The sequence below is a fragment of the Necator americanus genome, chromosome I (genome assembly GCF_031761385.1).
Source record: "Necator americanus strain Aroian chromosome I, whole genome shotgun sequence".
Lineage (NCBI taxonomy): Eukaryota > Metazoa > Nematoda > Chromadorea > Rhabditida > Ancylostomatidae > Necator > Necator americanus.
This window is the reverse complement of record NC_087371.1, coordinates 13,926,136-13,937,940: the sequence shown is the minus strand read 5'-3', so window position 1 is coordinate 13,937,940 and position 11,805 is coordinate 13,926,136. Positions and strand designations below refer to the sequence as shown.

Below are 11,805 nucleotides of genomic sequence, written 5' to 3'. Positions count from 1 at the left end.
GCACGTGGACAAAGGTGTTCCCATCTACCTCGCAGGACAAACAGTTTCCCACGCCATTGTTGGGGACGATTAGGGGGAATTGAGCGTTACAATGCTCCCACCTGCAATCTACACCATTTATCCCATATTTGTCCACATAGACTCCAAGATCGTAAGTTTCGTGTCCTCAAAGCCACGAACCTGACGTGGTAGGGGTTGCTTGAAAAAGGTAGGGATAGGGTTTCAGATTGCGGATCCGAGGTGGTTCCGCTCATCTCCCCTAATCGTCGTAAAAAAAAACGGCGTGGGAAAGGAGCTTCTTTCTACGAGTTGATGTGGCGCGTTGCAACGGAAGTCGTTGCGAGAAGCGGCGTTTTCTAAAGCAGTTAGGGAGCGATGAGCGGAACCACCCCGGATCCCGCAATCTACAACCCCATCTCTAGCTTTCCCCGTGAGGAATCCATACCACGTCAGAATTGTGGTATGCTGCCTTTAAGCAAAACCGTCACAATTTTAATGTTATGAGGTGTTCAAATCCAGCTCTTTGGTTCGGCCAGCATCTTTTGAAGCATAAGGAAATGGGTAGGGGCATTCAACCCTGGTCAGTTGAACTGTACTGGACCTGCGCTTAGAACGACCAACGTTCTTAACCGACAAATAGCTTTAATAATTGAGAGTAGTTCATCAATCGACAGTTCATCACTAGAAATGAATTACTAAGTCATTCGTGCCTAAAAACCTAAACGCGAGTCTTAGACGATCTATAACATATAGGCTAAAGCCACTAAGAGGAAAAGTCGTAGATTATGAATACAGGGGTGGCTCCACTCATCACTCTCAGCAGCACTGTAAACAGCGGCTTCGGAAGCGGTTCCTGGCGACGTCCTCTATTTCAACGCGCTACTCTTACGCCCCCTCCTGCGATTGGCCGAAAATCCCTTCGGACGAATCGCAGGAGGCTGCGGGCGCTCGTCGAATGAAATGATTTGCCTATCGGGGCGTCCGAATGGATTTTCGGCGAATCGCAGGCGGAGTGGGGCGCAAAGGTGGCGCATTGCAATAGAGGTCGTCGTTAGGAACCGCTTCCGAAACCGTCTGTTTACAGTGATGCAGGGAGAGATGAGCGAAATCACCCTCTTCCCCACAACCTACGACCCCGTACAGGTATAACCCACCTGAAATCCGTGCCACCCCAGATTCGTGGGGTGATGCCTTTAACAACGGCTCGATGGTTGTTGAGTGTACGATTGTGAACGCTCAATAATCAAGCGCAGAGCCGTGCGTCTGCTGACAGCCTTAGAGATTAGTGGACACAGTGGAAGTGAATAGGTAAGTCATAACGTAGTCTCAACAAAACAGAAAATGGCCTGGGATACAGCTTCTTCGCAGTCTGCATTTGACTGTTAAAAATGGCCTTTGTGATGGTTGGTGTTCTGCACCCAGTTTAGTGGTTCCAATTATTTTCTTAAAGTGCATCAGGTAAGGAGTCAGTGACGGAAAGAAAAGAAATCAGACCAAAGCTGCTTGGTGAGGTGCTGGACAGATGAATGCGCTGTCTAAACACCTGTTAGTTGGGAGAAAACCCCAAATGTTATACTATTTCAACCTTTCTGAGAGATGAACACATTCGATTTCTTCATGGCTGAAACTCCATTTAAAGGCATCACCCCACGAATCTGAGGTGGTACGGATTTCAGGTGGAGTATTCGTATACGGGATTGTAGATAGTGGAGAGGGGGTGATTCCGTCCATTTATTCCTAAATGCCGTAAAAAAGCCCGGAAGATACGAGCTTTTCGGCGCGCTATTTTCTACAACGAGTTCGATTGGAGCGCCACCCGTGTGCACACGCCGCATCTTCCGGGCCACTTTTTACGCCGACTAGCAAGAAATGGACGGAATCTCCCACCTCTCCATAATCTACGATCCCGTATACGAATACTCCATCTGAAATCCGTACCACCTCAGATTCGTGGGGTGATGCCTTTAGAGAAATGGGCCACACGTACCCTCACCAGTTTATGCGCTCCAGTGCAGAAGTCAACTTGCACGCAATACTACGTCTATTCTGCAAAAGTACGTGCTAACTTTCCCATTTTGCTGAGATTTCACGCAGATGTCATCAAAAACTTTTTAAAGGATTGGGTTCATTTATTTTTCCTGTATTTATATCTTTATTCACTTCTGATGTTTTTTGCGAGATATTTACTGCGACACTGCGAGACAGACGAGATACTATTTACCTTTTTAAGTTGTCGTGCATTTTTCTCTTGTTTAGGAGTTCCCTACCTCTCTCCTTTCTTTTTTCATTTTCTTTGATTTTGCGAACTTTCGAACTTCCTAGTTGTTTGTTTCATTACTGAGGTTATTTATATGACACTCCTAAGGTGAACCATGCGTCTTGCTGTACGCTTGCTGCGTCCGGCCGCAAACCAAAATATCAAAAACCCCAAACTTTGGCAGGATCCAGTGCTTGGATACTTTGAAACCCATGGTACTCCGCTCTTTTAAACATTTTATCTCCTGAGATCTTCGATATTTTTCACTGAAGGCAAGATGGAGTTCCTTCCTGGTCAAGAGTATAACCTTAGTGACGACGAAAAGAAAGCAGTCCTTTGGAGATATCGAGTCAAAGAGATTTTAAAGAAGGAATATCTTCGTCGTGAATACGATCCACATAACTTCAAATATAAGGTTTTTCTAGGTGTTTGATTAATGCTATTCTCTTTTTTTTCTAAATCACTTCTCAACTTTTCAAGGAAGGAGTTGTTATGGATCCAGCGATGTTCCGTTGGTATTCGGCCGATATGACACAGGCAGAGTTCTTCCGAATTACACCACGATCAGTATTTCTATATGTTGGCTCTGTGCTGCTCCTTTTTTACCTTTACACTCGTCTCGTCTTCATCCCCATTGTAAGTACCACTGTATTGGACTTACTATAAAATCACTAAATTTTCATTATTTGTACTTAGGCGTGTGGAGGGACTGAGTAACGACTCTTACCCTCGCACACCTTTTCGTTTATAACACTACTCAGTTTATATGTTATTAGTTCAATGTGACCCTTTATGTTTTTTTCTCTTCAATTTTTGTTTCGTTACTTGGTTTCTATTTGATTTTTGCTTTGATTTGCAGGACAAATCTAATGAAGCTTGCCTTGATGGTGAATTGCTGTGGTGGGATCGTCAGCAAGGTCGCACACTCTCAACAGCAGGATCAGGAAAGTTGGCACCAATGTTTGGAATCGACTTTTGAGCTTATCCTTCTGCTTCAATTTATAATTGCAACTGTTGTTGGTAGCAAATGACTGGGTAGTTAGACGTATGTCAGATGTGAAAAGAACTAAAAAAAAAATTAATAGCAAGATTTTCTGACGATGTGAGGCCATTGAGCCCTCTCCCTCTGCAGATTTAGTTCATAGAAATAGTGTTTGATGTTGAAATAAATATAGAAACTCTTCGGATATTGTATCTATGCAAGTGTTACTTCTCCACTTATTTCTATATCAAACTTTGCGTGAATCTTTTCTTTATGACCTTTTCTGCTAAAGATAATGGCCGAGCTGAAGGCGGCCCTGAAACAGGCTAAGAAGCTGCTGGGAGAAGGCCAAAGTGAAGATGCTCTTAACACACTACAAGTGAGTCTCTTCTTGTTTTCAATCCAACTTGTTGCGATTCAAGCTATTCTGATAATATCTGATTTTTCCAAATTTGCTTTTTAAAAACTGACATTTGAGTTGCTAGGAGTTGCTGGACGATGGAGTCGAGGACTATATGCTCTTTTCTTTCGCTGCGTTAGCAAACGCCAATTTAGAGGATGTTAAGCAAGCTAGGGCTTTGTATGAGAAGGTATGACCAGCTGCTTACTCCCTTTTTCATTTCTGAAGCAGTGACTCTGTTTTTTAAGGCCATTAATTTGGATCCGAAGCTCCCGGCAGCGTGGCAGGGATTGTACAAACTTTTCGAGTCTGGCAAGCTACCTGCGGATGACCGTGCGTTAGAAGTATGTAATCGGCTTATAACCTTGAGGTGAGGTGAATCACGACAATTTTTTTCTTATTTATCAAAACACATTTTTCACTATATTGTTCATAAAAGCCACCTGAGAGAAATAGAGTAAAAATCATAGACCCCTTATAAATGTGAGGTTTCTTTGTCCACTTATTCTTGGTGTGAATTGCTCACGAAGATAAGCGTAACTGTTTTCAGTGATTCTGAAGAAAAGCGCCAAATGATAGAAGAATCCCGCAGGAGGTTCTTTTTCGAGCTTTGTCGATATGATCAACTGGAGGTATAACACTGGAGTAACTCTCTCCATTCCCATTTATTTGCAGCATTTATTTATTCATTTAGAAAGATCTTGGAACGAACATGACTCTTTTGAGGAAAGTTATTGACAGACTAACAAGGAAAGATATTTTGTCTGCGACTGAAACTACATTAGTAAGCTATGAAAATTATCTTTTCTCTTAAACCCTCTCTGTAACCCGTTTTTTTTTCAGCTTGCTAAAGCCTTCAAAGACGTTAAAGGGTCATTTAATGAAAATGCTGAATGGCACTTACAGTACTGCAAGTTCATTTACAAGGTTCTTTGCTACTTTATTCTTGGTGAAATTTGAAGGAAATTTTATAAGGTTCAGACTTTGTAGAGGCATGATCAAGAGTGGATCGAGGAAGTGAAAAAGTTCTGCAGTCGCCATTCGTATGAAGGGATCGCCTGGATACGCAGTCGTCTTCTGGAAATTTTAGCTGAAGGTGTGATTATTTATTTTACCATTCAACATGAGAATCAAGAGGAACAATGTTCTCCACTTAATTTCTTAAAGGCATCACCCACGAGTCTGGCGTGGTATGGATTTTCGTTGGAGTATACAAATACAGTGGTGGTTCCGCTCATCTCTCCCTGCATCACTGTAAACAGATGGTTCCGGAATGCGGTTTGTGACGACGTCCTTCATTGCAAAGCGCCACCCTTACGCTCCCCTCCCCTCATTTTCGACCAATCGCAGGCGGGGGCGTAAGGGTGGCGCGTTGCAATAGAGGACGTCGTCAGGAACCGAAGCCGCTGTTTACAGTGATGCAGGGAGAGATTGGCGGAACCACCCCTGCATTCATAAGCTACGACCTGATATAGATATAATCCATCGAAAATCCATACCACACCAGATTCGCGAGATGATGCCTTGAAAAATATTTCCCTTCTTCTGGAAACAGCAGTGCGAGACCACTTTTCGAGCATAAAAATAATTAATAATCGAACTCGCGAATTTACTGGAAAGACTCTTTAGTTACGTTTGGGTTTTTTAACCTTAAGTTAGATTTCAGAATTCTTTCATACTTTGATAATTCCGGACGCAATCTTCGAGCTTTACTTGAAGTGCACGTCAAATATAAATGAAGTCGAGAAGAAAACTGATCAAATACTTAGATCACTGAGGTATACGTTTCTTTACGGCGGCTGGATCGTTAGTGATCTACTCATGGCCTAGGATATTTTCCACTACCCTTTAATAATTCACGAATGTTTCATTTTCAGCGGTGATGATATGGCATCCACTCTGGATATTATTGATGGATTATCAGATGCTTCGCTCACATATCTGCCTCTTGCTATGATTGCCGTCCAGTTACTAGCTGAAGTCGAGAACTGGGAAAAAGTTGTGCAGGTGAGGAGTTAGGCCTTATTTGATCACATTTAATCACATCATTATATAAAGATCGCTACGTTCTTTGTCAATTAAGATTGTTGTTAGACCGCAGAGAACATGACAAGAGTTTTCTGAACTTTTTCTTCGTCGGTTTCTTTAGACTTTACTTTTTAAACAAAAACTTTCAATCTCGATTTTTGGGTGTTGTTATGGATGTCATTCTGTTCTGAAATGGAGTGTTGAGTCGTAGCGCCCATATCTATTATATTATTTTGTTTACAAAGTCGGTGATGAGGTCTTAAATCCGAATAAATGTATGACCTGCCAGCAACCTCTGGTCATAACCTTTCTTCCTGTATCTACTTCTACATTTTTGTTTAAGAGCCTCTCAATTTTGTTCCTTTCTCCTTTAAATTCACTTTTTGCTTAGGCTTACAAACTATTAGGCTAGTATAGGACATGAATTTTTTTTCCGCTTTGAAGTTATTGCATCATACTGGGTCAATACGCTGGCGCGCACCAATCATTGCCTGCAGTCGACCACGGAGTCCACGTTTTCCGTGAAATTTTCTGCATGCACAAGCGTACAAACTTGTGTTTTTACGGGTTTATCCACTTTGTTTAAATTTCGCGCATATTCGTTAAGGTTACTGATACATTTGCTTCGTATTCTCTCTGGATACGTTTGTTTTTTTTTTTCCTTTTCAACTCAAAAATCAAGCAGAATAATCTTGGTTACGTTTTGTTAGATTGTAGAATAACATAACAGTCTTCTAATTTTCGTGATCATTTTTCTCCGTGAATTTTAAGGTAGTCGATTGGATTCTCACGCAAAAAGTGACAGATATCAGCGAAAATGTTGCATGTTGGCTTAAGAAACGAGCTCTGCTGGAAATGAACAATGCAGAGGAAGCATTAGGGTATCACTACTTCTAATGTATTGCAATATTAGATTTCATCACATTTCTCGTATTAGAGTCAAGGTCTCACCGGATCGTCCTCCATCGATGTTTGTGATTGATAGCGCAAAACTGACTCTATTGAAAGAAGATGAGTTGGACGAACTCATTCAGGAATGCGACGTGGACTCAGCTGATGCAAGGCGAATGAGGTTAATCTCTTTCCACTCCATTATTTGTTCTGTACCTTTTCTTTTTTCCTCAGGATTGTAAAAGCGCTACAAAATGGAGCAGATGATATGTCAGTGATGGATGCTGAGTCGCTTCTTTGTGATGACTCGGTGTCTTGGCGGGATTTGGTTCTTATAGCAGAGCTTAATATTGCACTGGGAAAAGACGCCACCTCCTTGTTAGTTAAGGTTTGCTCCACTTCTGCTCTTCTTACTACGTGTGCCACAAACTCTTATTTGCGTTAAGTACTGTTTTGGGTTAAAGGCTTTGTAGAAATTACTGAAGAGCAGAGAAAAGTTTGTGAAAACTTGTGACAAATGAATGATATAGTGAAATAACAAATAAGTGCAAAGCAATTAAACGAAGGAAAAGTGGGTGTACTCTTTTTCCGCTAGTTTGGTATGTCCACTGGTCTTTTTTTGAGAACTTTCTTGCTATACAGCAATCAAATGCCAAATCTCGCTGTCATTACGATATCCAATGCTAGTTAGAGTGGTTTCAGGCAGCAAAAATGAATCCACGTTCAAGCCGTGTCTTCTTTGTTCTCGGTAAATCGTTGCGGAGCAAAAACCCGACGAAAGCTAGGCTTTGCCTCGAAAGGGCGGTGAAAATTCGACCTACCAACGAGGAATACGTCCGAGAATTGGACGACTTGTACTACGATGCAGGAGAATCAGCTGAATATCGTCTAAAATTGTTGGGTCAACTAAACGTGTACAGGAAACCGATGTGGTTGAGGAAAAGATTAGTAGAGTGGGTTTTATTCTCATACATATGTCCGTTTGTCTTTTTTGCGTTAGTAGTACCTATATAAAATATACAACCTATATAAATGAAATCATTTTGAATTTCTATTTCTGATTGAAGAAGTGCTTATCCGTTTTTTGTACGGATTTAGTTGCTTTTTTTCAGACTTGCAAAAATCAAACAAGACTGGGACACTGTGATCGATGAGGTTCAGCAGATTATCAGACATCATCAGGAAGATGTCACAAGTTGGGCGCTTTTGGCTGAGGCTTACTCGCATCGAGGAAATTTGCAGGTGATTACAGAATAGGGAAATTTTCTGGAAGTCATTTAATCTATATGTACTCTGATTTTAGTCATCTGTTAATGCGTATAGTAGAGTGCTAGAGATTCATCCAGAAAGTGACTATGCGATCTGCGTGAGTTGATAATATCTTGATAATTTCAGCGATGCACAACTGATTCAGAACACTAATTGCAGCTCATACAAGTATTGATGAGGATGCACAACCTTGAAGGTGCAGCTGAGCAGTGTGAACGATGGCGATCGCTAGAAATAGAGAATCTGCAGTTGAAAAATGTGGTAGACTTGCTGGATGCGCAGGTTCGTCTTTCATTTTCGACATATGCTTTTTACGTCAAAGGTACAAGTTTAGGTGCACCTACGTTTGTTCTACAAGACGCAGGACGAAGAACGTTTTGAACATTTGAAAGTGGTTTTCAAACTCGTGGAAAGTGTTGTATCAGAACGACCTCGTATATCTCTCGCTTACAAATTAGCAGGAGATGCACTTTTGCTGGTAATCAAGTATCGCGACGAGATTATGAAGAACGTGGGAGTGAGTATTAACTTTTCTTTCTTAATAGTTTCTGTTTATGAAGTTGCTCTATCTAGATACCTGCGAGTTGGTCGATTTCTGATCGTCTATCAGCTGTGCGATCAGCGGTGATGTTCTACGCGGCTGCGCTGGATATCAATCGCGAAAATGTGTGGGCGTGGAGTGATTTGGCCGTTGCTTTACTCCATCAGGCTCGTCTCGATAACTCTGTGGAGCACGCGGTGAAGTGAGTTGTTGTGCTTACTTTTTGTAATGTTGGTTGAATACGTAGTGAGAGTAAGAAGTGATTGGAATCGTATAAAAGGTTTTCTTGCATTGATTTGAATTACTCAGTGATGATTACTGGCCAAGTGGGACGAGTTTCTTCCCAGGATTTTCCTAAGCTGAAATTTTCCTAAGCTAAAGTTAAAGCACTTCTTTTTTCTGTTGTATTTCCTTTCTCCGACATCTGGAAATTTTTTTTAGTTTCCTATTCCTTGTTTCTTGCATCTTGTATTTTTGAAATCAACGGATCGACTTCTTAAGACAACGAGACAGTCAAATAGCCCTGTTAGCAGATGGTATTTGGGAATATTTGCACTTTTGGAAGTAGAAGTTTTCCCAAGAGTGACACGGAAACATGCTCATTCAGTGCGCTGTATATTAAAATTCGGTGGTAATCCTCATGCTGATAGTCCAGTCTTGAAACCTTATTACTTCTAATTAACGGCCTTATGGTTCACCGTGGGCGGGTGTAGTGTAGCGCTTTCTGCACAATCGATCGGAGGTTCGAATCCACCCTAGTGCTCACCAAGCCTTTCATCCCTCCGGGGTCGATAAATTGGTACCAGACTTGTCTGGGAGGAAAAGACACTGACTTGACACATCGGCTAACCACCGTAAGTCATTGTATAGGCCAGTTACACGCTCGTATACTTCAAACGATTCTGAATTGAAGTGAACGTGAGGGCGCATCCCAAACGGATTGATTAACGCCAGGAGCTTTATCCTTTATGGTTCACCGTCTTAAAAACTATTCCACTTGGAGTAGACAAAAGCCACGTCTTTCTCGTGTAAAGATCTGCTCAGGCAATCACAAAGATGGTCTTCCGTTCATCTGTTGAAAACCATCAAAATTTTCAGTCCGATTCAAATTCATTTATTTATCCGTATAAAACATATCCACAATTTTGTTCAGAGCATCAGATTGTCTTCGGAAGGCCATGAGTTTGTGTAACAGCGCTGAAACGCGTTCACAAGTCTGGACACTTCTCGCTGAAGCAGCGCGATTGTCCGCAACTGCGACAGAGGATGCTTCGCACTCAACGGCTCTTCAGCAACACTATCTTGTTCGTGCCTTGCAACTGAACAAAGCTAACGATGAGGCTTGGCTACGTCTGGCACTTCTCTACTACACAAATGGAGCGGTATGTGAGGCGATATGTTTTGTTTTTCTTATATACTTAGACGGTAACGACGTTCAGATGGATCTAGCTCATCTTGCTATCGAAGAAGCCCTCAAACACAATCCGCAGCTTGCAGAAGCATGGTGTGCGTACGCGATGAAAGCGGATTCAGAAGGAGCTTACCACGAAGCGGTTGATATGTTCCGTCATTCTGTATCGATAAAACCAATAGTGAGTTTTATTACATGTTATTTTCCTTTTTGAAATAATTACATATTAAACTGTATCTGAAAAGCGTAATTGCTAAGGCTGAAGCTGTTATGAAATATACGGCAATGTTGTGTCAAACACTTCGTACGAAAATGTTCGATCCGGCTACTGTGATGATCGATTTCAGCAAGGTGCTGAGACTAAAGGGTAGGCAGTTTGACGGGTTTCTTAATGCATGTTGATTTGTATTTATTTGCGTTAAACAGCTTAAGTTTGTTCATAAGCTTATACACAAAATACGGCAAGTTCAAATGTGTGTGTGCAAATTTGTCTTTTATAGTATTTGATCGAAATTCTATGAATTATGCTAATTATAGTAGAGTCAAAGCGACATGCAGCACGTTGCAGTTGCTTAAGCGGTTCGAAACGGCGCGGTAGAGATAGCGGTTTGAATCGAAGTGGGACCATCGCGGACTTCAGCAATGAAATGTGGTACCAGGGGTCCTAACCGCTACGCTCCACCCCACCGCTTTGAGCACAACCGCTTATGCAACTGCACCATGCTTCATGTCGTTTTGACCTTACTATACTATGCGCCGTTTACAATCTTAGTTTTTCGCGATTTATACAATGGCACTGAATTATATGGAGTCTTAATGAGTTTGCTTATGCGTTTTTTGGATCCTTTGGCTCTTTGTTTTGTACTTAGTGGAACGTAGGAACATACGAAATTGGAAACTGTTTTTACCACTTTCTACTGGATTAGTACTTTCCCAGAGTTTGCAATAACAGGGTTCAAAATATATATGTAGGTGCTCCCATAACTCAAGAAGCGACTCATGTGCTTTGCACATCGAAGTTATAAGAAATATACAATTCAGATGAAAACGACTGTGTTGAGAAGAATAAACTATTACATATTGGCATCCTAGCAGAGTTATTTGGATACTATAAGGATGCAGTTGACTGTATCAGTGCGAGCGGAGAAGGCGGAGTCCATTTACAAAGGGCTAGCTTGTGAGCGAATTAAATTATTACTTTGATAAGTTTTTATTGCGTTACGTATTTGTTTCCTAGTATTTAAAGTGTATTTATCTTTTTTCATTTTTATTTTCTGTGAATTAGCTTAGACATTGACAAGATGCGTTTTTCCAGTTGGAGATATTGTTCTTCAAGTGGAAAAAAATCATAGTTTTGTTTAGGAAGGCAGGCGAAGATGTTCGTTACCCCGAAAAACCGCTTGAAAAGCTTGCAAAACTATGCGCAATGAAGACAGAGAACTTGTTCGGTCTTCTCAAAGAGAAACAACCACTCTATAGAGACGTTTTTGATAGGATAGCAGCTACAGAAGCCGAAGGCCTGCAAGAGCTTTACAGTAAATACTCGAAATCTATTTCTGTTCCTCTGGTGGTGGCAGCTGTGATTCGATTTTGCATAGTGGGTGGATCGCAATCTTATTTTATATGATATTTTTAATAGCACACTCTAAAACTTGTTACGACGTGTTTTAGCCTCTGTGTGATCAAGCAGTTAGCGTACTTCACGAAGTTTTACCACGACACGAGCTGATAGATGTTTTCCCAACGATTATGCCAGAAGAAATGGACAACGGGCTAATATATGTAGAACAGGATGGCGAAGAGCCATTCCGATATAGTCACTTCGTTGCGAAAGTGAGTCCCTGTTGCAAATAAGCTGAGGGTAATTCTTAAATCATATTGCATTATTTGTGGCATCAATTCATGGTTTTTCTCCTCGATGATATTATTTCCAGCCACTATGGGAAATTCTGAAAAAACGACGTGATCAACTCGAAGCTGAAGGAGATGAACAGCTTGCGGAAGCTGTGTGATGCGTGCTTGTAAT

General features: G+C 41.4%; 2 protein-coding genes across 2 annotated transcripts; both read left to right on the top strand.

The window, feature by feature from the left end:
- Positions 1-2,372: 2,372 nt before the first annotated feature.
- On the top strand, positions 2,373-3,236 carry RB195_005481 (uncharacterized protein; the record flags this gene model as incomplete). Its single annotated transcript, XM_013436863.1, has 4 exons — positions 2,373-2,472; positions 2,530-2,672; positions 2,738-2,893; positions 3,117-3,236. The coding sequence occupies 4 exons, from the start codon at positions 2,373-2,375 to the stop codon at positions 3,234-3,236; spliced, it is 519 nt and encodes a 172-aa protein (XP_013292317.1).
- Positions 3,237-3,534: 298 nt separating this feature from the next.
- Positions 3,535-11,791, top strand: RB195_005480 (uncharacterized protein; the record flags this gene model as incomplete). The annotated part of the gene is made up of 25 exons (XM_064178009.1): positions 3,535-3,618; positions 3,725-3,829; positions 3,888-4,009; positions 4,190-4,271; positions 4,334-4,423; positions 4,483-4,566; positions 4,630-4,735; positions 5,306-5,417; positions 5,517-5,646; positions 6,439-6,548; positions 6,605-6,739; positions 6,793-6,946; positions 7,261-7,511; positions 7,671-7,800; positions 7,862-7,924; positions 7,987-8,109; positions 8,162-8,344; positions 8,401-8,570; positions 9,522-9,750; positions 9,808-9,960; positions 10,038-10,146; positions 10,821-10,956; positions 11,142-11,376; positions 11,451-11,612; positions 11,714-11,791. The coding sequence occupies 25 exons, from the start codon at positions 3,535-3,537 to the stop codon at positions 11,789-11,791; spliced, it is 3,336 nt and encodes a 1,111-aa protein (XP_064035100.1).
- Between the last annotated feature and the right edge of the window lie 14 nt (positions 11,792-11,805).